At 37.5% G+C, this 25636-nt stretch overlaps 3 protein-coding genes across 3 annotated transcripts; 1 reads left to right on the top strand and 2 right to left on the bottom strand.

Annotated features, from left to right (window-relative positions):
* The first annotated feature begins 463 nt into the window (after positions 1–463).
* On the top strand, positions 464–9555 carry LOC126620119 (ATP-dependent Clp protease proteolytic subunit-related protein 2, chloroplastic). The gene is made up of 9 exons (XM_050288601.1): positions 464–637; positions 749–792; positions 888–960; positions 1389–1509; positions 1940–2077; positions 2150–2266; positions 8815–8883; positions 8990–9085; positions 9209–9555. The coding sequence occupies exons 1-9, from the start codon at positions 561–563 to the stop codon at positions 9344–9346; spliced, it is 873 nt and encodes a 290-aa protein (XP_050144558.1). The 5' UTR covers positions 464–560; the 3' UTR covers positions 9347–9555.
* Positions 9556–9666: 111 nt separating this feature from the next.
* Positions 9667–10270, bottom strand: LOC126620122 (uncharacterized). Its single transcript, XM_050288603.1, has one exon. The coding sequence runs from the start codon at positions 10264–10266 to the stop codon at positions 9712–9714; it is 555 nt and encodes a 184-aa protein (XP_050144560.1). The 5' UTR covers positions 10267–10270; the 3' UTR covers positions 9667–9711.
* Positions 10271–16884: 6614 nt separating this feature from the next.
* On the bottom strand, positions 16885–21892 carry LOC126620115 (AT-hook motif nuclear-localized protein 1-like). The gene is made up of 5 exons (XM_050288595.1): positions 21066–21892; positions 19070–19137; positions 18657–18788; positions 17562–17723; positions 16885–17423 (listed from the first exon to the last, which is right to left on the bottom strand). The coding sequence occupies exons 1-5, from the start codon at positions 21427–21429 to the stop codon at positions 17190–17192; spliced, it is 960 nt and encodes a 319-aa protein (XP_050144552.1). The 5' UTR covers positions 21430–21892; the 3' UTR covers positions 16885–17189.
* Positions 21893–25636: the final 3744 nt, after the last annotated feature.

Genomic DNA, 25636 nt, shown 5'->3' with positions numbered 1-25636 from the left:
TCAAAGATTTTTTAGATTACTTTTGGCCGCATACCTTAACTTTAAAAATCTTAATTCAATACCCAAAAAAATTATAAAAAAACTTTAAATTTTCAAATGAATACAATCGAATTTCTACAAAATTTTATTATTTTATTTTGAATCTTGATTAAATACATTTGTAAACTCTTTTAAAGTCATTTAAACTTCTAATTGAGAAGATAGGATCCTTCAATCACATCTGTTTATTGTACATCGTGTGATCATTTGTTGTCAGGTACTGATTAAATTCAAATTTAAATAAAAAATTTATAATAATTTCTGACCGTACGATATACGATAAATGAATGTGATTTGAGGATTCGACGAGGATTCTCCAGGCTAATTGAGTACACCCGGTAGTCAAGCTTTTTGTTGTGACATTTCAAACTTGAATCAGGGTCGGATCTTATATGATGATGACAAAACCAATCACCCGACCCGTCAAAAACACGACAGTTTAGAAAAAAAAACTAGTCTATTCCCTTCTTCGTCTTCCTCCCATCCCAACCTCCCAAAACTTTCTCTCTCAGTTGGTGAAAATGGCAGTCTCTTTTCACCCAACCACTTCTTCTCCAGGCCTCCATCGCCAAGCTAGGCTCTCTCTTCCTCCTCCCAGGTAATCATTCTCATGGATTTTTTGTTCTTTTCTCTTTTAATCCGTTTTCTAATCCAAAAAATTAAAAAGATTAGTGTTTCTAATTGTAGTTATCCATTTATCCTTCCGCAGTTGCTCAACAAAGCATTATTCAGGATTAAAGCTGCAGTCTTTGGGTATTCGTTGCCTCCATCCTTCTCGGGAGCTAATTTCGGTCTTCTTTTTCTGCTATGTAATCATTTTAATTTTTTTTTTTTTTGACAAAATTAAGGTACTTTTGGAGCTAAAAACCCTAACTTGACGGTTGAGTTCTACGGCAAAGTTAATAAGAGCCTTCAGTCCAGGTAACTAAAATATGGGCTGTGTTCATTTGCTTAATTCTTCTGCAGTTTTCTGGTTCTGTGGCGAAAATTAGTGTAAATTCGATACATGGGTGGTGGCCACTTGAATTTTTGTAGAGCATTATAGTAGGGTTTGCAGATGTGGATTATGCTACTTGGCCAAAGCTGTGTATGCCAGGTGCACCCAAGTTCGAATCCCACCTTCCCGTAATTAGAGTAGTTTAGAATATCGTTTTTCAATAGATTGGCGTGCCCCAAAATATCCCTTTATAAGTGTTATCATGAATTCCCTACGGAACCTCAATTTTTCGGTTCTCTTGAAATAAAAAGAATAATAACTTCTTCTTTTTGATTAAATCTGAGAGTTGCTTGAATTTCTAAATCAATCTGTCAAAGCACGGATGATGTATCTCAATGTTTGCACTTTTCAGGACACGAAACCATAGACCATCTCGGGCACAAATTGGAATGATGCCTATAGGGACGCCAAAGGTGCCCTATAGAACTCCTGGTGAGGGAACTTGGCAATGGGTTGATTTGTGGAATGCTCTAGTAAGTGGTTACAGTTAAACTTAATTCCATATGAAAAGAGCAGACAGTTGACATAGGATGTTATAGGTACAGGTCATTAACTTAGGTACAGAACACATCTAAGAATGACCCTTTGTTTCGTGTATCACCAATTAAGAGGCTTGGATCCCACTCAAGTAGATTATTTTACCATATTTGTATTTAGATGATGAAGCTTTTCAGTTTGTTTGTTCCCACCCAAATATTTCAAATGGTACTGTGAGCTTATACTTTGTTTCTATTGATAATTCCAAATCTTCCGTGAACTTATCTTGATAGCTAGATAAAAAAAAATACATTAAATGCCATCCGAAGTTGAGAATTAATTCTGTTTGGATTTCAACTTCTTGAGTTTACTGAAATCTCATTTTTGTTGCTTCTCTAAGAAAGCTTCTTTTTTATTGGAATGTAGTATCGAGAACGGGTTATCTTCGTTGGGCAGAATATAGATGAAGAGTTTAGCAATCAAATTTTGGCAACAATGCTGTACCTCGACACTATTGATTCTTCCAAAAGGCTTTATATGTATATCAACGGTCCTGGTGGAGATGTGAGCTAATCTTTTACTTCTTTCTATTATTGTTTTTCCATGCTCCATATCTAAAACTTGCGCTATTTTCAGCTTACTCCGAGCATGGCTATATATGATACGATGCAGAGCCTAAAAAGTCCTGTCGGCACCCATTGTGTAGGCTATGCCTATAATTTGGCAGCCTTTCTTCTAGCCGCTGGAGAGAAGGTAATACTTCTTTTTTAGTCCAGGTTGATGAAGTCCTTAGTACTAGATACTAATGCTCATCATGAAGAGGGTCGACATAAGTTTTCATTTTTCCTCTTCTTAGCCTTAGAAGTACAATAGTTAGTACAGCTATGATTATGCGGTATAATGTGTGGGGGAATTAGATATGAAGTTAGCACTTTGACCAGAGGACTTCTCTGTCTCTAATATTGCTATCTGACCACATCGTTTAACTCATGCTGTTTAGCACCGCCATGCATTGATGATTTGATGGATTATCTTCTTGTACTGCTTAAAAATATGGGGCTTTTAGATCTATGTCCAAAAATATAGATGGTTTTTAGGAGTGGGTCCAATTATCTAATTACATGTTTTTATTTCTTTTATACTCATTTTATATTTTTTTTAAATATTAAAAATCAATTAAAATATTCTAGTATCATGCATTTTTCAACCCCAAAAAATCTATGTAATATCTTACAACAACAAAAACTAATATACTAACATAAATTATCTACAAAACATTCTACCTTAACTCAAGTAACAAATATATGAATATATATTGTACCTGTAAGCGAGATATGAAACCTAACTAAAAGGTAGGAAAAAACATAATATACCTACAAGCAAGACATATTAATTTGTGACACGTTGATTATAAAAAAAATCTGTCATATAGATACATAAAAATAATTAACCTGTGATATAGGTTGATTATAAAAATTAAAAATAAAATCTATAAATGGGGTTTAAAGCAGGAGGAAGAACAAGAAATAACAAAACAACAACAACAACAACAACAAAGCCTTTTCCCACTAAGTGGGGTCGGCTATATGAATCCTAGAACGCCATTGCGTTCGGTTTTGTGTCATGTCCTCCGTTAGATCCAAGTACTCTAAGTCTTTTCTTAGAGTCTCTTCCAAAGTTTTCCTAGGTCTTCCTCTACCCCTTCGGCCCTGAACCTTTGTCCCGTAGTCACATCTTCGAACCGGAGCGTCATTCGGCCTTCTTTGCACATGTCCAAATCACCGGAGCCGATTTTCTCTCATCTTTCCTACAATTTCGGCTACTCCTACTTTACCTCGGATATCCTCATTCCCAATCTTATCCTTTCTCGTGTGCCCACACATCCCACGAAGCATCCTCATCTCCGCTACACCCATTTTGTGTACGTGTTGATGCTTCACCGTCCAACATTCTGTGCCATACAACATCGCTGGCCTTATTGCCGTCCTATAAAATTTTCCCTTGAGCTTCAGTGGCCTACGACGGTCACACAACACGCCGGATGCATTCTTACACTTCATCCATCCAGCTCGTATTCTATGGTTGAGATCTCCATCTAATTCTCCGTTCTCTTGCAAGATAGATCCTAGGTAGCGAAAACGGTCGCTTTTTGTGATTTTCGCTAGATTGCTCCGGTCATTAGTGTGGATAAGTATATAAATGGATAGAGATAGGAAAACAAACACAAGATGTGTGTGGTTCACCCATATTGGCTACGTCCACGGAATAGAAGAGTTCTCATTAATTGTGAAGGGTTTACACAAGTACATAGGTTCAAGCTCTCCTTTAGTGAGTACAAGTGAATGATTTAGTACAAATGACATTAGGAAATATTGTGGGAGAATGATCTCGTAATCACGAAACTTCTAAGTATCGGAGTGTGGAGTCGTCTTGACTTGCCTTATCTGTCTCATAGGTAGATGTGGCATCTTCTCTGGAAGTACTCTTCCTCCATCCAGGGGTGGTATCTTTAACTGGTGGAGATGCACAAGGTAATGTATCAATTTCACTTGAAGCTTACTTGTAGTTTCAGGCTTGGTCAAGCGCGATACAAACCATGTAGTAGGAGTCCCCCAAGTCGCCGAGCTAGGGGGTCTGCTGAAAGAGGTGACAGACAAGGTAAGCAATCAGAGCTCCGACTGATTGTTCACCTTCTCCCCATCTTGCAGCAGCATGAAGGATAAAGAGAAGAAAAATGAGAAGAGATGATATGAGATACTTTTGCTTTTGAAGAAGTAACTTTCCACAGGCTTATTCTTGAACTGAGCTGGAGGGTTTTCTGGTTTCCTCCAGAGTATAAGGCCGACTGAAGAATTTGAGGGTCAAAACAAGTCCATCAAATCTAGAGTACGTTCCACCCTGCTGATATGGGATACTTTTGCTTTTGACAGAGTAATGGATGTATCGGCACGTGTGCTGTTACGCTTGTCTCCACATGCTTCCTTGTATCCTTCGCACTTGCCCTATCTGTTCCTCAAGCAAATGCGGAATCTTCCCTGGAAACATAAGATGTTGAAGATGAGTACTCGAGAGCAATGCCAGGTAAGTAATCAGGTAAGGGGTTCCAGGCAGTCAGATCCTGGCTGGAAGCTTGATTCCAAGTGCTGACTGATTGCTCTCTTTCTCCTTGTCTTGCAGGTAAAAACAAGGCCAAAGGAAAAGACAGGGAAAAAGCATGATATGGGATACTCTTGCTTTTAACCCTGATGATATGAGATATTCTTGCTCTAGTATAGCTTGTTTGCAGAGGTATTATCGGGGGGAAAGAAAGCTGAATATTTCGAAAGGCTTCGTTGGGAGTGCCCTCTCAGATATGATGAAGGGTTGAGCATTTTTGCAGGTCTGCCTGTCCGTTGGGGATGGGGGTCGACATATATAGGAGTCTCCCTAACAAGTAGTAATGCTATTCCTTTACCCTGCTTGGTCATAGCACGGTAGTGGGAGCTGCCAGTTTCACATGTTTTAACTCTGTCAGAGCACTTTGAAAAAGTGGTCTGTGGTATCTGGCTCTCGAGATTCGGAGAACGATGCCTCTTCGATTTTTGAGAAAGCAATCATGCTGGGGGTCTGGCTCTCGAGATTCGGAGAGCAGTGTCTCTTCGATTTTTTAGGAAGTAATCATGTTGGGAGTCTGGCTCTCGAGATTCGGAGGGCGGTGCCTCTTCGATTTTGGAGCAAGCAATCTTGTTGGGAGTGTTGTCTCGAATGTGAGTAAAGGTTGGGCATGTTTGCTAGTCTACCTTGCCACGAAGCACAAAGGTTGACACACAGGGACTTTCCAATTATCCAGCAATGGTACTGTTCCTTTACCCTCTCTTCGATTTTGAGAAAGTAGTCATGTTGGGAGTCTGGCTCTCGAGATTCGGAGGACGGTGCCTCTTCGATTTTGGAGCAAGCAATCTTGTTGGGAGTGTTTTCTCGAATGTGAGTAAAGGTTGGGCATGTTTGCTAGTCTACCTTGCCACGAAGCACAGAGGTTGACACACAGGGACTTTCCAATTATCCAGCAGTGGTATTGTTCCTTTACCCTTGTGGGTAATAATATGGTAGCTAGACCTTCAAAATTTATGTGTCTAAACTTTGTTAGTGCTGTTTCTTTGCTATTCTTTCACCTTTCTTGGTCAGAGCGATGTAGTGGGAGCTGCAAGCTTCACGTGCTCAACTTTGGCAGAGAACTTTGGCAAAGTTATCTGTGGTACCCATGAGCTATTGTTGCGTGTGGGAAGTGGGTGATTGAACAGTAAGATTCATGTGCTTTCTACTTCACCAGAAGTCTTCGACAAAATGCCCATAATTTCTGCAAAGCTGAGTGTGCGTGTGACAGGTGCTGACAAGGCTAGAAAAGTAGGTGCCTCTTCGATTTCTGAGATCGGCCCTCGTGGTCTCTGAGCAGCCCAGCTTTTGAGAAAGCGAGCGCCTCTTCGATTGATTCGGAGAACGATGCCTCATCGATTTTTGAGAAAGCAATCATGCTGGGGGTCTGGCTCTTGAAGATTCGGGGAGCAGTGTCTCTTCGATTTTTGAGAAAGTAATCATGTTGGGAGTCTGGCTCTCGAGATTCGGAGGGCGGTGCCTCTTCGATTTTGGAGCAAGCAATCTTGTTGGGAGTGTTTTCTCGAATGTGAGTAAAGGTTGGGCATGTTTGCTAGTCTACCTTGCCACGAAGCACAGAGGTTGACACACAGGGACTTTCCAATTATCCAGCAATGGTACTGTTCCTTTACCCTCTCTTCGATTTTTAAGAAAGTAGTCATGTTGGGAGTCTGGCTCTCGAGATTCAGAGGACGGTGCCTCTTCGATTTTGGAGCAAGCAATCTTATTGGGAGTGTTTTCTCGAATATGAGTAAAGGTTGGGCATGTTTGCTAGTCTACCTTGCCACGAAGCACAGAGGTTGACACACAGGGACTTTCCAATTATCCAGCAGTGGTACTGTTCCTTTACCCTTGTGGGTAATAATATGGTAGCTAGACCTTCAAAATTTATGGGTCTAAACTTTGTTAGTGCTGTTTCTTTGCTATTCTTTTACCCTTCTTGGTCAGAGCGATGTAATGGGAGCTGCAAGCTTCACGTGCTCAACTTTGGCAGAGAACTTTGGCAAAGTTTTCTGTGGTACCCATGAGCTATTGTTGCGTGTGGGAAGTGGGTGATTGAACAGTAAGATTCATGTGTTTTCTACTTCCCCAGAAGTCTTCGACAGAATGCCCATAATTTCCGCAAAGCTGAGTGTGCGTGTGACAGGTGCTGACAAGGCTGGAAAAGTAGGTGCCTCTTCGATTTCTGAGATCGGCCCTCGTGGTCTCTGGGGAGCCCAGCTTTTGAGAAAGCAAGCGCCTCTTCGATTTCTGAGATCAGCCTTCGTGGTCTTTGAGCAGCCCAACTTTTGAGAAAGCAAACGCCTCTTCGATTTCTGAGATCAACCCTCGTGATCTCTAAGCAGCCCAGCTTTTGAGAAAGCAAACGCCTCTTCGATTTCTGAGCAGACGCCTCTTCGATTTCTGAAGCTCCGTCGAGTGCAGATTTTTATAAGGGCTGGCATTAAGTTCCAAAGCACACTTGAATCTCCACCAGTAGAAGCTTCATTCTTGCACTTCTAAGATCTTGATTTGTCCGACCTCTTCTCTCTTCAACACCTTTGAAAATGTTTGGCCCCTCCGACCGTCGTTTTGACTTGAACCTTGTTGAAGAGGCAGCCCCGCCTTCTCCAGACAACATATGGCGCCCATCCTTCGTCTCCCCTACTGGTCCTCTTACCGTTGGGGATTCCGTGATGAAGAATGATATGACCGCTGCGGTGGTGGCCAGGAACCTTCTCACTCCCAAAGATAACAGACTACTTTCTAAACGGTCTGATGAGTTAGCTGTTAAGGATTCGCTGGCTCTCAGTGTTCAGTGTGCAGGTTCTGTGTCTAATATGGCCCAACGCCTATTTGCTCGAACCCGCCAAGTTGAATCATTGGCGGCTGAAGTGATGAGTCTCAAACAGGAGATTAGAGGGCTCAAGCATGAGAATAAACAGTTGCACCGGCTCGCACATGACTATGCTACAAACATGAAGAGGAAGCTTGACCAGATGAAGGAAACTGATGGTCAGGTTTTACTTGATCATCAGAGATTTGTGGGTTTGTTCCAAAGGCATTTATTGCCTTCGTCTTCTGGGGCTATACCGCGTAATGAAGCTCCAAATGATCAACCTCTGATGCCTCCTCCTTCTAGGGTTCTGTCCAGTACTGAGGCTCCAAATGATCCCCCTCCGGTGCCTTCTCTTTCTGGGGCTCTACCGACTGCTGAGACTTCTCCTAAGCAACCTTTGTGAAGGCTCCCTCTTGTGTGTTTATTTTGACTCATGTATATGTACATATTTGTAGCTTATCGGGGATATCAATAAATAAGCTTTCCTTCATTTCAACGTATTGTGTTAAATACACCAAAGCCTTCTTCGCTAAGTTCTTTGATTTTTTTTTTGTTGAAGCTTGTATGTTGAAGCTTTCTGAGTGGAGCATGTAGGTTGGGGTAGTGTTCCCTTAATTTTCCGAGTGAGGAAAACTTCTCGGTTGGAGACTTGGAAAATCCAAGTCACTGAGTGGGATTGGCTATATGAATCTTAGAACGCCATTGTGCTCGATCCTGTGTCATGTCTTTCGTTAGATCCAAGTACTCTAAGTCTTTTCTTAGAGTCTCTTCCAAAGTTTTCCTAGGTCTTCCTCTACCCCTTCGGCCCTGAACCTCTGTCCCATAGTCGCATCTTCTAATCGGAGCGTCAGTAGGCCTTCTTTGCACATGTCCAAACCACCGTAACCGATTTTCTCTCATCTTTCCTTCAATTTCGGCTACTCCTACTTTATCCCGGATATCCTCATTCCTAATCTTATCCTTTCTCGTGTGCCCACACATCCAACGAAGCATCCTCATCTCCGCTACACCCATTTTGTGTACGTGTTGATGTTTCACCGCCCAACATTCTGTGCCATACAGCATCGCCGGCCTTAAGAAATAACAAAAAATAAAAATAAATAATCAAAGAGATAATCAGGAAGAAATTTGATTTTTATAATAAATCTTATCATTGAATAGATAATTATTGATAATTAAATAATTAAATTTAAGGAATTGGACTTATTTTAATAAATTGGACTATTCCTACTATTGGCTAAAAAAATTGGACTTATATCAAGTTTTTCCTGAAAATATTACTGCTGTCATTTATTTATTAGATGACTAAACTCTGAAATTCCACCTTTTTTGTAATTTCTGCTTTTCTTAGGGGAACCGATTTGCAATGCCACTATCAAGAATTGCACTACAGTCTCCTGCCGGGGCTGCTCGTGGTCAGGTATCGCTGCTTCCTGTCAATGCCTAAAATGGCTTCTATAGATGCCTTTCAAGTTCTTAGATTTTTGGTCCTTGTGTTCACGAGTCTTTACAAAATCTTGTGGCAGGCCGATGACATACAAAATGAAGCAAATGAACTTCTCAGAATCAGGGATTACCTGTTTAATGAGTTGGCTAAAAAAACAGGCCAGTCAGTTGAAAAGGTTAGCTAGTTTGACTAATAATCCTATAATCACTTTTGGGTGAAGTGGTTTTATGACCCCATGCATGAAGCATCGTTGCTTATGTGTTTCAGTGAATGATCATTCTGAACTGTGTATATTCAGATTAACAAAGACTTAAGTCGGATGAAGCGCTTTAATGCACAGGAAGCTCTTGAATATGGGCTCATTGATCGTGTTGTTAGGCCACCTCGTATCAAGGCTGACGCACCTCCCAAGGACACCGGATCAGGTCTTGGTTAGTACAACTATTGCTCTGGTAGGCAAATTGGTTGATTGCAGCTATAATATTCAAAATATTTCTGAAGTTCACTTGTATGTAGTATAGAACTACTGATCAGTCGTAATTGTTGCATAAAATTTGCTTCCCTTTGATCTTTGAAGGAACACTACACATTAAGACTTTTGGAAATAACTATTTGTTCAAAAGGATGCTATATCATTTTTACTCACACAGGCGAGGCGACAGTTATCACGCATTTCAGCATCTGTGCATTTCAGCATTGCAGGTATCAGTTAAACTTATGCATTCTATGGCAGAGAACAAGAGAGACAAAGGAAAATTATAGTAAAATTAAATTATTATTTTCTTGAGCTTTGTAAATAATTCACAGGTAGGTTAGCTGTAAGGGATAGGAGAGACCATCCCTTAACCTCTCTTCCCTCCATCCCTTGTTAACCTTGGCAATGAAGTCTTCGATTCGTTTCTCCAAATTACAGTCATATTCATCCATGTCTCCCCAACCAATCTCATCATCGCTACCATTGTCGTCGTCATCTTCTTCGTAGCCTTCAAAATCAAAATCATCATCTTCACTTTCACCATCATCGTTGTCATCAACATGGTCCCTACTGTGGTCACAACCCTCCAAACTCGAGTATTTATCACTCTTTGCATCCTCAGCGTCATCAGCTCCATCTTCTTCCAGTTCATACGAATGATGCATGAAAGATATGGCGTCATCGGCTTCCCCGGAAGATGGCCTGTGATTTCCAACAATGATGGCACCGATAATGATGTTAAACAACGAAAACACAAACAGAGGATTGGACGAGAATTGAAGATCTCGTCGTGAGGTTGATTGTAGAAAATAGCTCAGAACAAGAGCAGAAGCTAAGAACAGCAATAGAAAAATAGGTCTTGGTACGCCAACAAACATCATGTCCTGGTCTTTACAAACAGATGGGATGTTGATAGTTTAATTCTCAAGTTTCCTCTGAGAATATATGTAATTTATAGAGGTGTCTGCAGATTTTCCCGGAAAGTTTGATGGAGTATATTGTTTGTATACTCCAAATTTGACTTTAAAATTTAGCTAATAGTTTTTGTTAAGTGATGAAAACTTGAAGCATAAATTAAGCACTGTTTTCTGAGTTTTCTTGCTCAGAGAAACAGGCGGCTTTTCTCATGGGTTTCCAAGCTAACTTTTGAACCTACTAAGAAGAAAAGCCATGTCCAAATTCACTCATTTTTCAAAATTAGTGTAATTTGGGCAAACACAAAATTAATAAAGTATACGAAATTGGAGTGTATTTGCGGAACTAAAGTCAACATGATCATTAGTTTAACACGTTTTCATAAATTGTGCAATCTAGATGTAAATCAGAGTTGTATTTAAGAAGCCAATTTGTGCAGAGCAAAAGGGTTTGTTTGGGAATGCTTAAGAAATGATCAAAAGCGTTTTCACAGCTAAGCACGCTTTTGCTCGTGTTTGGGAAATCAAGTTAAAAGTTTTTTTTCTTTTTTTAACAAACGATATTATCTACATTAAGGGAGAAGTGGGTGGAGCTTAGCCTTACAGTGAGCTAGCAATAATGTGGTTCAAATTCGTCTTTAGCAAATCGAACCTAAAACTTCTTACTTACAAATTAAAATAAATACCACTAGACTGTAGTACTAAGTGGTAAATTAAAAATGTTATTGAGTCAAAACAATGCTTTATATAGAAATATCATGGCATATTTTTTTTATTTCCAATTTGGATATTGTAGTATTTTTAATGAAAACTTTAAAAAAATAAGTGCTTAGAAGAACAAGTGCTTCTTACAAAGTAAGCCCAAACAAGACTTGGTTGAGGGCATGCATGTATCTGATGACTTGTACGTTTAGTTTTAAAACACAACTCAACTTCTGGGAATCTTTGTGGCAGTTCAGGTTTCCAAAACACGGTTAACTTTCTAGGCTGTTGACCAAAACAAACGTAAAAATAGACATTGACTTCAATCAAAAGCAGTATTCGGGAATGATTTGAAGTGGACAGGATGATAAAATATTACATAAGCAGAGATGACAGACTCATTAAGAAGTATGTTTTTGACCTCGTCTTCTTTGATTGAGAATCCTCGTTTCCTCGTTGGATCTTTTTTGTGAAAATTCCGAGAATCTTCCAATCACATTTGTTCATCATATATCAGTCAGATACTGTTTATATTCAATTTTAAATAATAAAAATTACAATAATTTCTAACTGCACGATGTACAATAAACGAATATGATTGGAGGATCCTCACAAAGAAGATCCGGCGAGGATCCTCTTGGGTCTTCTTTTATTTCATGAAATTTTGTGCATGGGTGGATAAAAGCTTTTAAGTTGGGTAAATTACATTTTACCCCCTCAGGTTTGGGGTTGATTGCAACCTCATACCACATTTTTAAAACATTTTAATTTCGTACATTTACTTATCATTTTATTTTAATTTCATACATCTGTTAGAACCGTTAACTGATGACATGGCAAATATGGGATTCACATTTATGTTGACGTGGCTGACAAACGTGTCCCACGTGGCATACAAAATTAATAAAAAATTAAAATCTAATTTGAATATTAACATATTAAAATAATTAACTAAAAAATAAAAAATAAAATACAAATTCTTCATCTTCCCCACCCTTCTCCCACCACCACCCCCTTGTCCACCCGAGCCACCCCTTCTCCCATCACCAAACCCCGTCACCAACCCCGTCCCCCAATTTTTTCCCCAGACAAAACCCATCACCTCCTCCTCTCCTCTTGCTGCAACATCTCATCCGTCGGCAGAACCCCAAAAACTCCAATCCCAGGCTTCTCCTCTCCTCCGTCTGCAACATCTCATTCTCTCCTCCCGTCTGCAACACCTCCTTGTAAGGTTTTCCGAGTGGTGTGAGTTGTAACAAAACCATATTATTGTATGTGTTATGAAGATTTAATGGACTCGTAATTTGTGTTTTAATCATGATAAAACACTTAAAAGGGAAGTGAACTTAAGAGAATGAGTTTGCTAAAAACTGTACTTAACGTGGGATAACTGCAACCACGATGGATGGAGCAGTTATGGCCTTACATGATTAAAACCGCTGCATGGTCTCTTTTCTCGGACGCCAGTTCATTTTGATACAATCTCCATCACTTGCAGAACATTTTTGAGTCCTAGAGAAGAGAAGAACACAGCCTTTCATGCACCACAAGTTCTTGTAGTAAAACCTGCTACTACAAACCCTAGTTCCATTGTGATTACATTGTTTCTTGCTTTCTGATCTCTATGGCGAACTCAGCAAGTAAGTGTGTTGCATGTTTTCGTGCGTTTATATTAGTGTAATCACTCTATTCTCTCATACTTACACGTAGTTCAAATATTAGGTTGATTATACTTAAGTTCCACATATAAAGGTTTACACTGCTCTCCTCACAACAGGCCATCGAAGAAGCCCTAAGACGTCGACTCCTTCGCTACTCTCTCAAAGATGTCTCCCACCTCCTCCGTGTCTCCTCATCCTCTTCTGGTCCCTCAAGACCCGCGGCCTCGTCGCCTGCAGCACTGGCGTGGGAATCGTCATGTTCGACAACAAGTTCCTCGACAAATTCGCTACCACTTAACTCAACCCCTCAGACACCTAGAACTCCTACGCCATCAACAACTCCAACGCGGATCGAATTTAGGGGTTGGGTTGGATTCGAAAACATTAGGGGTTGGATTTGGTGACTTTGGAGGTTGGATTTGGTGAACTTGGGGGTTGTATTTGTCCAAATCCGAAATTCCCCCAAACCCAGGTCCAGGTTGCAGGGCCGAAGTCGGCGTCCCTCCGCCTCTCTCCTCATGCTACTACAGCAACCTCAACGACGTTTCCCGCGCCCGCCGCCCGCCACCTGCAAGTCCTAGATAGGGAGGTAAATTTTGGGGTGGGATTTGATGAATTTGGGAGTGGGATTTGTTCAAATCCTAAATTCCCCAGACCCAGCGCCTCCACAAATCCATTTGGATTGCTATGTGGTTTTTGCTCGATTAAGTACTGCAATTTGGGGCCGATCTGAAGATTCTACATACGTTTTTTCGCTGGAGCAAGTAGCTGGAGAAGAAGGGGAGTGTAGACTCAGAAGACATTTAAAAGAAGATGTGGACCCGCTTGTGTTTTTTTTTAGTTTTGTTTTAAGGGATCCACACAGCCTTTTTTACTTCTCTTACACCTTTTTAATTTTCAACCGTCGGATCGGATGAATTAAAGAAGATCAAATGACAGAAAATAACAAGGGGTATGGAAGAAGTAAAAAGAAATGTGTGGATAGCACACCCCTTCTTTTATATTAGCTTTATATTTAAATTGGTATTTTAAATTTTTTTTTTTGTACATGTGGCATCCACTTCATTAAAAATGTAGATTTTATATATGCCACGTCATTATTTAACAGTCAATTTAACGGATTGACTAATGGTTGTATTAAAATGAAATGAAAATTATAGTTAATGTATAAGAGTGAAATGTTTTAAAAATGTTATAAGATATTGCAATTGCACCTAAACCTAAGGGGGTAAAATGTAATTTACCCTTTTAAGTTTATTTAGATAGACAACATAAGCCTAGCGCCACCTAGATTATTGTTTTTTAAATCTCCGCCTAGCGCCACTTAAGCCTTGCCTAGGCACTAAAAGGCTGGTTACAGTCCCGATTAGTACCTTGGCGTTTGAAAATTAAGAAAGTGGGTCTAGATCTGTTTAGGCGTCCCGATTAGTACCTTGGCGTTTGAAAATTAAGAAAGTGGGTCTAGATCTGTTTAGGCGGGTGCCTGGCCTGCCTAGGCACCCGCCTAGCTTGCGACTCTCATTTAGACAGAAAATCAATACTTTCAGTTTGCATTTTGATTTTTCATTAAAATGTAAGGGACTTATTAAATACTTAGATAAACGCTCATTAAGTATAAATAGGCATTGATTTATGCAAATATATAATAAATTACTTAAGCCATTAGGCTCTAGCCTGCCGCACAATTAGCGCCTAACGTTTTTAAAACCTTGATAAAAATAAAACAATGTAGCAACTTACAAGCTATAATTATCCGTGACAAGTTTTCATATCATCAAACATTGCATTATGGTTTCATTATCAAGTAAAAACATATTTTAGAAACTTCATTTTAATCCCTAAAAAAGATGAGTTTTAGATTATAACCATATGTAAGATTAAAATCCAATTTTAGTCCCTAGCACATTTAATCATATCATTTATTAGTTGTATTTTGATGTTTTATTTTATCTTTTTATTTTTATTTTAATGTATTAATTACATTTAAATTTAATTTTTATTTCATTCATCATAATATATTTTAATGTCTACATTTAGGTAACTAAATTTTTTATAATATATATTCCGATAACAATTTTGTATGGTCTTCATTTAGGTACATTAATACATTTGAATATTTTGGTATATCTATCGGTACAAACATGTAGTTACATTGATTCAATATAAGACATTTCGTTACATACACTTTGATACACACATTTGAGTATTGACTTTTAGGTACATTAATTCAATTATTATTTCGGTAAATACATTTAGATACATACATTTTGGTATTGATATTTAGGTACATACATTTTCGGTATTGACATTTAGGTTCGTACATTTTGGTACATACATTTTGGTATTGACATTTAGGTACATTATAATATATTTCGGTACAATCATGTAGGTACAAATATTTTGGTACAAAAAAGTCAATTTTATATATTTTGGCACCATTATTTCTGTACACTTATGTATCTATATATTTTTGTATCACAATTTTTTTTTAATATTTTCTCATTTACGTTCATTTCTAATTAAAAAATTAAATATGTGCATATTAATAAAATTAAAATTTAATATAAGAGATTAAATAAAAATACACATTAAATAAGAAAAATTGAATGCAAATTTTGATAAAAGTACACTCAAGGGATTAAATTGAATATTTAATCTAGCATCAGGTTTTTTTTAAATTTTAATCTTTTGCAAGCACTAATGTTCAAAAACCCCAACATATTTCTATAACAATATAAGCAACAAAGGCCTTTTTTTCCCTACCTTTCTCGCAATTGTTCACACCGCTGCTTCCTATGGCAACCCCACGCCACGCCACCAGGCCCTGAACGGGTGGAAAAAATCCAGTCCGGCAAAGATAATTTTTTATATTTCGAAGTTTTCCATAATTTAGATCTACCCGTGCACTCATTTTCTCTTTATAAATCCGATTAATGAGTTGTTGATGTTGACGACAGCTGACTTGAGTTGAGTTGGAGTTGCCGGATGTGATTACAAGTGAAAGAGACATGAAATCTGGTAAACAAAAACTCCAAAATCAGTGTTTTTTTCTCCGACATCACAGTCAACGTCCTTTGTGGCGTGGTTTCGGTACTCAACTTCAGTTATTATGGTGGGGTATGATTGGGACAGGTTTTTACTCATTTTGGCAAGCTCGAAATTTATTCCGTTTTGAAGGGAAAATGTTTACAGTTGATCAGTGCTAGTGGCATTCGCTCGCAAGTTTTAGAATTCATGAGTTTCTTTGGATTTCTCCTTGTGCTTTTCAAGTTCAAGTTAACACTGACGATGCAACTCGTGGTTCTCCGAGCATGGCTGGTTTTGGTGGTATTTTCCATGACCATTTTGGGTCATTGTCTTGAATGCTTTGCAAGATATTTGGCGGTGCTACTACCTTGGAGGCGATCTTGAAGCTATTATTCATGCTCTTCATATGGCTTTGGAGATGGGTTGGCATTCTCTTTGGATTGAGTGTGATTCTTATTTGGCACTGCATTTTTTTTTAAAGGATCTTCTCATGTGCCTTGGCGTTTGTCAATTGATTGGGCAAATTGTTATACCATTCTCTCTCCATGCATGTTTGGATTTCTCACATTAATCGCAAAGGAAATCAGGTGGCCGATTGCTTGGCAAACTATGGTGGTGATCTGCCGTGTGTAGTTGCAACTTGTAGTCATAATCTTCAAGACTTCCCAATTTTTGTTTCTCTTAGGAGTTGTCTTAATCGATGTTTGTGTCTGATAGTTGTCTACTTGTTAGAGTTTGACTTCATGTCCCCTCCAAACCAGTCGCCCGCACACATGAGAACTACTAAATGTAGCTTATGGTGTAAACATCAAAAGTTGATAGGGAAAATCAAAATTTCCTTCCCTCTGTTTTTTTCTCTCTTTCGGCGGTGAAGAGAGACATACTAGCACTTAGTAAGAGATACAAACGTACTGTATACAACCGGTAACAAGAAAGACTGAGAAAGTCGGAGATAAGGTCCATCTACGTTCAACTTTCATTAGGAATGTATCTATTCCCCCTGCAAAAGTACTCAAAACAACAAATCCAAAGCAAACCGGAAACCCCCGGAAATTTCATCATTTTCCAAGACTGTACATCCCCACAGGCTACCTATTTCCTGCCTTCAGCCTTCCTCTAACTAAATCAAAGGAACGAAAGCTGAAGTTCACGGAGTTGAACCAACAGAATCAAACGATCGAGAAAGATGAGTGAATACGTCTCAAACAACTTCAAATCACATTACATCAATCCAAGGAAAGGCAGATTCGGTCGCTAATATTACATGATCAAACTACTCTAGATGTCACAACAGGCTGCCGAAGCAGCACTAGAAGCCTTCCTACGCGGCTAAATTAAAGAACACCTCAAATGGGGTTGAACCCTGCGACGATACTAGTAGTCAAGTTTACAGACAACAACAAACAAGGACAAGTGAGATCCAACGGTTGGGAATAGGGGAGCTTAATTGCCAATGTGGTCAGTGAGAAACCTCATATTGCAACTAGAAGCACTTACTCTTCACATTACACCTCCCGGCAAAGATACATTAATGTCAGTCTTGTTTTTTGGATCTGATGCCAATGACGACCAATTATCTCCACGGAAGGCAGTCGAGGATGAGAAGTTTGATTTTGGGTCGGCACTTGAAATAGGAACAGCCATAGTTGGTGTTGCATTAGCCATGTAATCATGTTTCTGTTTCTTGGGCTTCTGTTCATGCTGGTTTCCTGATAGAAAACTGCCTACTACAACCTGATTTAAAGCAAGGAAGAAATCTCAGATCATGCTTCGTTGTCGTTAAAAAGCAGCCCGTAACCATCCTGCCTTTTTGCTTTCTTGTGAAAGTGAGCAAGGACGCAGGTAGACATTTGGAAATAAAATAAGCCATACCTGCACTGGACTTGCAGCTACTAACAGACCACCAACTCCACCACCTACAACACGCCCATCTGGACTTGCTAAAGAAACACTCATCCCGCCTGATCTGCTTCTTGTCCCTCCTGTTTCATTGGGCATAAATGAACCCGATAAAGACAATATCTCGAAACGGCCCTGCAAGAACAAGAATGCAAAGACGAGAACCCACCCGTGGTTAGCAAAAGAACATTTAATAATACAAAAGATAAGTAAAAACGAACCCAGCCTGTGGTTTGGGAAAGTTAAATGAAAAACAATCACTAAATCAAATTATCAGAAATCAGGGCTGCATATGAGGAAAAAGTTGAAATTTATGTGATTGAGAGAGTAATGAGTTTGACAACAATGGTGGAAAGGCACAATTCTTCCAAACTAACTTTTCCGATACCAAACTTCTGAATAAAGGCATAAGCATTCGTCTTCGTTTAGTATAACTTTTGTCAGCAACACAGATGCTAAAATTTTCTTCGATCAATATTATCAGAAGTGTAGAAAATCACTTGGCCTCCAAGGAAAAAAGGGAAAAAAAGAAAAAAATAATAACAGTTACCTCAAGATAGGGCTTTAACCACACACGGACTAAGAAAATAAGCCTCATCATTGTTCACAGTATGACATGAAAAATAAATGAAAACAGACGGGCTAACAACAAAAAGCTCCCTGTCTTAAAAGGAGACATAAAAACTGGATATAGTCTTTATTGGTGATTTCCTTTGCATGCTCTGTGAGGAAGCATTACCAATAACAAAAAAGTCACCAACTTTTGAAGTCTCAAACAATACTCATTACGAGTAAGGCGGAATCAGAGAATGAGTATGCCACTTAATACAATCAGTAACAGAAAAAAATCAACTAAAAAAAACTAATTATATTTATGCTTACAGTACACACAGCAGAAAGTTATGGGGAAAAAATATCAGATACTAAGCAAATCATTGTTAATAGAATTATCCATTCCAGAATACTTCCAAAATGCCACACATTATGTTACAGGAAAAAAAAAAATGCCACACATTACTGATCCAAATGAAACAGCGATATTATCATAAAAAGGTTAAAATGCATCACCTCGTATGTCAATGTACCGCCAGAAGAATCAGGCTGACGAAGAGTCACACTTGAAATAACACCATTGGCAGAAAGCACGCATATTGCTCGAGGACCTTGTTGAGAAAATGATATAATCTTCATCATGACATCCTAAGACAACCACGGTTGTTAAGGGAAAAGTCAACTTAAGTTCTTAAAGTACCCATTGAAGTTATAAACCAAAACTCCTAACGAAGTTGCTAAATGATCTGAAAGTGTAAAACAGGCCACCAATTACTGGTTGAAGTAAATAATATCTACCAATCTAGTACTCACAATAGGCCATCTCCAGCGATTTAACTTATGTAATATTTTCATTTAGACCAACCATTGACATCATGAAGGTTTTAGCAATGTAGGATATGACAAACATAATTATTAGAGTTAATTACCTCTCCCGAATTAACAGTGATAATATGGGTTGTAAAATTAGCACCAACCGAGCATGCAACCCATTCACCTGTAAAAATAGAACACTAACAGGATTAGCCACCTCACAAGGAGCTCTCAACCTTGTCATAGATTTTTTTACTCATGCACTTCACATCAAGGTACTTGTTCCATAAATCAAAGGCAGAGTAATGTAGATCATTTCAAGAGCCATAATAAATTCATGGTCTTCATAAATAAATAAACATATAAAACATAACAAAAGGTACACATTTATCTTCAGTTTTTACCAAGAAAAAACAAGTGTTGATGACTTCAGGCAACTGCATATCTCAGTGAAAACCGACACCAACAACCACAAAACATATCAGGAAAACTTTCTTATTATGCTGACACGCTTGTTTTATGTCAGACCAAGACAACTACAAAAAATAACACTATCACATTAATGCAGTAATCATCATCCAAAAACTTCCATCTGCGGCTTGTTGGCGTTATACTATGATTAAAGCTCACAGCAACCATTTACAAGGGAGGAGTAGCTTATTCCAGTATGATTTTCCAAGCTTCCAGAGCCGTGGTTGCATAAATTTGTTAACATCCAGAAGTTGTCATCTTTAGACTTCATAAATTACAGATACAAACACAGACCAACAGATGATTTTAGGTATCATTTCCAAAGCATTGCCATTCGCATCAGAGAGAAATCATATGCATTCCTGTAATTAAATATCACTTGATTCCCTTATAATCTATAATTTACCATCTTTACTTGTGTCAGATAACTACTACACATACCTGATCAACAATGTAAATAGAATATTAGTAATGCTTACAGTTAGGTAATTGAAAACTATTGGTCAGAAGGATTTGAATTATTCCTGGTTATTCCAGTAGTGCTAAGCTAGTTATTTATAAAACTAAGTTAAGTACACCATTGTGCTAAATCAACATTTCCGACATTCACTTCAATCTATCTTTTGTATAATGTAGAATAACTGTTCATATATCCGAACAATTAGTGCATTATCCAAAAGGAAAAAGAAAAAATAAGGATAGAGTTATGATGCATTGATGAAATTAAATCACTGAAAGACTGGAAGTAGTCCCAAAATGTTAAATGTCAGTCCCAAATTAATCTTAAAAATACAATAAAAAATCTGCATGCAAACTAAACAATTATCTTATCAAAATTAATAGCCAAAAATGACCCAAATTCCAAACGACACATTTCTGCAGATGATTGGTAGATGGGATTTCAAAATTTTCATGCAGACATTCATGCAGCCAGCAGATGACAAACTCGAATCCAACACATGCAAGTATCTATGACAACGGATGTTCCACCATTCATGTTGTAGAGAATCATTCGAAGAATACTATGAAAGCTGACTGACCACAATCTAGATGTACTCAAACACCAAAGAACATTGGTAACTGACTAGGATTATTACATTCTGAGAAACCTATGAAACAACATAAAACCAGAATCAGATCTTCAACATGGACAAGACATAAATAAAAGGATGAGGTTGTTATTGTTTACTATTTAGATCTGTCAGCAAGTTGAAGACTGGTTTCAGGTCCAAGTCTGTTCACCATGACTTGCAGACTTTAGCATGTACATAAATTGGCACCTGACATCATTTTCTTCCTCAAAAAGGTGAGAGAAAGGCCGCCTCCAAAGGACAGCCAGAACAAGAAGATTCCTTCATTCCCATACCACCAACCCACAAAAACACTCATCTTTCAGAACCACCACCCACGCACACACCAAGATCTTTCAAGTAAGAAGGGCATCCAATCAGAGGTCCCACATCTACCCAACAAGCATCCCATAAACCCCAAATCTATACCCTCTATTTAGAGTATATCTCACCCAATCCCAACACAGAAACCACACAAAACCAACCTTAAAAATTTCGACTTTAGCTCAAAAACAAGCATAAAATCACTCAAACTCAAAAGGGTATGTCCAAAAAACTGTTATTTCATTACCTAAATTCTCCACCTCGTACTTGGTCTTGCTCACTGAGCTGGGTGGCTTCACTTTCCCACGCTTCTCCGCCGAGAAATCGATCACCGGCGGCGGCGCAGAGGACGATATGGGCTTCGGTGACAGAGCCATGGTGACACTCCCGTCCGGTCCATACTTCCTTGGCCTCCCTCTCTTCTTCTTCATCGGCATAGACCCTGCCGCCGGCAGAGACGCCGCCTGTGGCGGCGCAACCGGCACATGAGGTGTTGATCCAGCGTTGTGGGTCGGGTTTTCTGACCTTGGAGCGACATGGTAGTCTGATGGAGCATCTGATCCCACAACTGTAACCCCACTACTATTCACACCACCTTCCCTACCCTCCATAGTTAACACTTAAACCCCCCAAAATTGTATCTTTTGAGCTTTTTAACAAAAACCCATTTTTACTTTACTAATTTAAAATTGCCCACTCATTCGAAATTTGAAAACTTAACCAGAAATTATATTCGGAACAGAAAACCCAGATGGAGAAAAAAATTAAAACAAGAACAACAGACTGTGAAGCTTCCTTCCTGAGCTTTTAACACAAAAAAATAAAAATTACAGGGAAAAAAATACAATTAGCTGCAAATGTTTGTGAAGGTTTAGTTTTACTCAAAGCTATTTTATTTAAAGGCAAAGTTAGCTGGAAAAACAGAGCTCAAAGGAAAAAAAATTAATAATTTGGATTTGATCTTTTGGGCTCTTAGATTTTCTGGTTTTGTGATTTGAATGGAAAAAATTGTTGAGATAATAGTAAGAAAAGCTTTGTATTTTGTTTTACAGTTTATTGGGTGCCAAACTTTCCTTAGACTGTCCGAATTGCGATTAAACAAAAGAAATGAAAAACAAATAAAGGGAAAAAAATATTAAATTAAATGGACATTTTGAGCATGTTGTTTATTTTAGCATTTTTATGTTAAAAAATATATCTTGTTTTGGTTGGAATCCGGCCAGAAATAATATATTAAAAAAAGGGTAAGGGTAGGAATTGTCTAATGGTAGGAATTTTCTGATGGTGTTATTCACTCTTTAATTCTCGAGTGAAGGATCAAATAAATTAAAAAATATGTGTAAATAACACTATTTTTTTTATTATTTCTTTTCTTAAGCATATATTTTGCTTGAAATATGGGCAAAAGTGAAATGTAGTAATTATTGCTGTTATTAATTTTATAGTATTTTAAGTGAATGGAAAAGTAAAATTAGGTTGCCAAGGCATGAAGAAATAAATTGTCTATAAAAAGAAAATTGATTTTTTTGGGTTTTTTTTTTGGGGGGGGGGGTACTACTGGTGCAGGCTTGGGCAGGCATCAACTTTTTGGTTTATGGCAACAAAAATCTGTGGTAGTGGTACAACATCAACAACTGCAGCTGCTTTATTTATTCTCCCATTCATCAATTGAGAAATCTAAAAAACTACGGTATAGTAGTATTTTTTTTTACTTAAATAAGGAGTACTAGATTCAATTCTTATCAAAAATAAATTTGAATAATATTATTGTTAATTCATTGTTGAGACTTAGTCTACCCTCTTTTCTTTAGTATAATAATATCGTTTATTCAAAAAATAAAAAAACCCTCTCTGCCGTGTGGTTAGTTCCACAGGCTCCTTTTCTTTTTTTCCTTTCTGTTTCTCATTTCCCATGGTGTTTGGCTTTGTTGTTTTCTCTGGTTTTATGCAAGCTTATATTTTGAACACAAAAAAAAAGGAATTGTTATTGGCATTTCTAAATTTTCATTTTGTATTCTAAATTTTTTTTATATAGAAAAAAAAAATACAACCGTGAGGAGTGCAAAAAATGAATTTTTTTTTCTTTAGTGCTATTAATAGTTGGCTTTCTGTGTATTATTGAAATAGATCTAATGATTGGTTTCACTCAGTGTTTAAAAGTTTTTCAATACAAAAAAAAAAAAAAAAAAAAAAAAGATACGGACATAGAGGGTGAAGTCTAAACTTCACCTTATATTGAAAAGACTCTTAAGTTTAGGCTAAACCCGACATATATCGTCGATATTTTTGACACCTGTTAATATCAGAGAAACTCTTATATTTTGTTTAAACCAATGTTTGACAATCCCTAAATTTTATTGATATTAGATATATCCATCGATATTTTCATGAATTTGCATTATGGTCTTTTCGCCGATACCGATATTTTAAACATTGGTTCAACTTCAAATTTGTTTTTTTTCATACCAAATTTATAGGGATGAATAAAATAAATAATAATATTATCCAAAATTACTTATTTTGAAAACTTATTGTAATTCATTATTGCAAACTGTCATTAAGCTAATCCCTTTATTATAAGATTGGTTCAAATTGTCATTAAGCTAATCCCTAAAAATATTCAATATTATCATCTCATAACCCTCCTATCAAATACTGCTATGTATAGTTCGTCTTCTTCCTAGAACCTTCTGTTCTACATTATTGCAGAGAAGTAATAAAGCGCCACTTCCACCGGAATATAACCAGTCTCTAAGGTGGTAGAAACCTACATACGTGTAATTAAGCGCCACTTTCACCAGAATAAAACAAGATAACTTTAACAAAAAACTTCCGGTACGATTTACCTTAACGAAAAACTATATTTTTATACTAAAAAGTCAATGGTACTATTCACTTTACTCTTTATTAGTTTTCATATAAAACAATACACTTACTCTTACTCAAGCCTAACACACACCTCTTAACGACAATACATAATCAGTGGAAGTGGAACCATAACAAAAAAAGTTCATTCGTGACACCAAGAAAGAGAGGTACAGGAGATGACGGAAACAACCTTTAACCCTAGATAAATAACCGGATAAACAACATTAACTCCGAGTAGATTAACCGATAAATAACCTCAAGTGGCTAGGAAAGGCCCTAAAGTTTCTTTACTTTGTAACTTCTATTTGTGTGATTTTGGTTACATACTCTGCATTCTTCAACTTATGTGTTTTTCCTCTCAGCTAACTTTATTATATTTCTCTAATTGATCAAAAAGTGTGTTTTATAGTAGCATTGTTATGAAGCCAAAGTCTTATACAAACTAACCTTCCTTAGTTAGCTCACCATTTTACATGATTTGTTTTACAGTGAAACCACGCATATATGGAACAGATCGAGAAAGAATTTATCTTGAAAAACAATTTTCATAGCTGCAGTTCTGAGTCATGATTATTAATTTTTGTTCAACTACAATGTAAGAACTTATAAAGAAGTTTGGTGCTTATGATACAATTATCTCAATCTTTTTTTTTTTTTGTGATTAAAATTTGGGAGTTTTAACGAAAAGCTCACAGTACTGTTCACTTTAACGAAAAACCACATTTTTACACTAAAAAGTCAAACCTGATACCATTCACTTTACCCTTTATTTTGTCCTTATCATTAAAACTCAAAGTTTTCAAGCTCTTTTCATTAGTTTTCCTTTAAAAAATTTCATCCCACTACCAAAAATGAACCTTTTTTTCCCTAGTTATATTATTTTTTGACCAATTTCTTTCATACAGCTTAGAGACCCCTCCTAACTTCTATTTCTAGCTCCACCATTATAAATAGGGAACTTTAACGAAAAGCACCCGGTACTGTTCACTTTAACGAAAAACCACATTTTTACACTAAAAAGTCAATCCTGGTACTATTCACTTTACCCTTTATTTTGTCCTTATCATTAAAACTCAAAGTTTTCAAGCCCTTTTCATTAGTTTTCCTTTATAAAGGGAACCTCAACTCCAGGTCGTTAACGAAGAAAACCTCAACTCCGGGGACGTAAGAACCCCAAGCACATAAGTTACATCAACTCTTCGTCCACCTTGACAGTTGAACAAACCCAAACTGGCACATAACCATAATCCACAAAATCCCAACACAATAACGTAGCTGGCAAAGTCTCATACTTTGCGAAGGACAAACATAACCTTTGCGGCTCATTCAGACTCTGAAGATTGTTTAAGCTTCTACATGCTTAAGTAATAGCTTTATTCCAATTTAAAGTACTTTTAAATTTTGAACCCTATGATTAAGTTGATAGGAAGGATAATTAAGTGGGTGCCTATTTTTTAAGGATTTGTCTCCCTTCATTTTCCCTTGAAATAAAGGCAGGTGTAATTTATCTTGAAAAAGGTGGCTACATTATTTTCATTAGAGAAGGGGGTAGTATACTATAGTGGACTATATATATTTTTTTTTTTAACAACCGATATTATTTACATTAAAAAGAAGGGGGGTGAGTTTCGTCTCACAATGAGTTAGCCATAATGTGATTCAAAATCATCTTTGCCAAGAATCGAATCTAAGACCTCTCACTTATAAGCAAAAAGGAATATACCACTAGACCATAGTACTAAATGGCCTATGTCCATATTAAAGCAATGAAATTGGACCTATATTCAAATACCCTATAAAAATATAAATGATAAAAAAAATAAGTAAGCAAAAATCATAAGGGGATAGGATGAAATCTTATTCATTTGTATTCAAGCATTCCACATATTTTTTTCTGCCTCCACATTTTCATTCACCATGGTCCATGATGAATAATGAAGGGGTTTGAGA

The sequence above is a fragment of the Malus sylvestris genome, chromosome 4, assembly GCF_916048215.2.
Source record: "Malus sylvestris chromosome 4, drMalSylv7.2, whole genome shotgun sequence".
Lineage (NCBI taxonomy): Eukaryota > Viridiplantae > Streptophyta > Magnoliopsida > Rosales > Rosaceae > Malus > Malus sylvestris.
The sequence above is the reverse complement of the archived record's forward strand: the minus strand, read 5'-3'. Positions and strand labels throughout refer to the sequence as shown.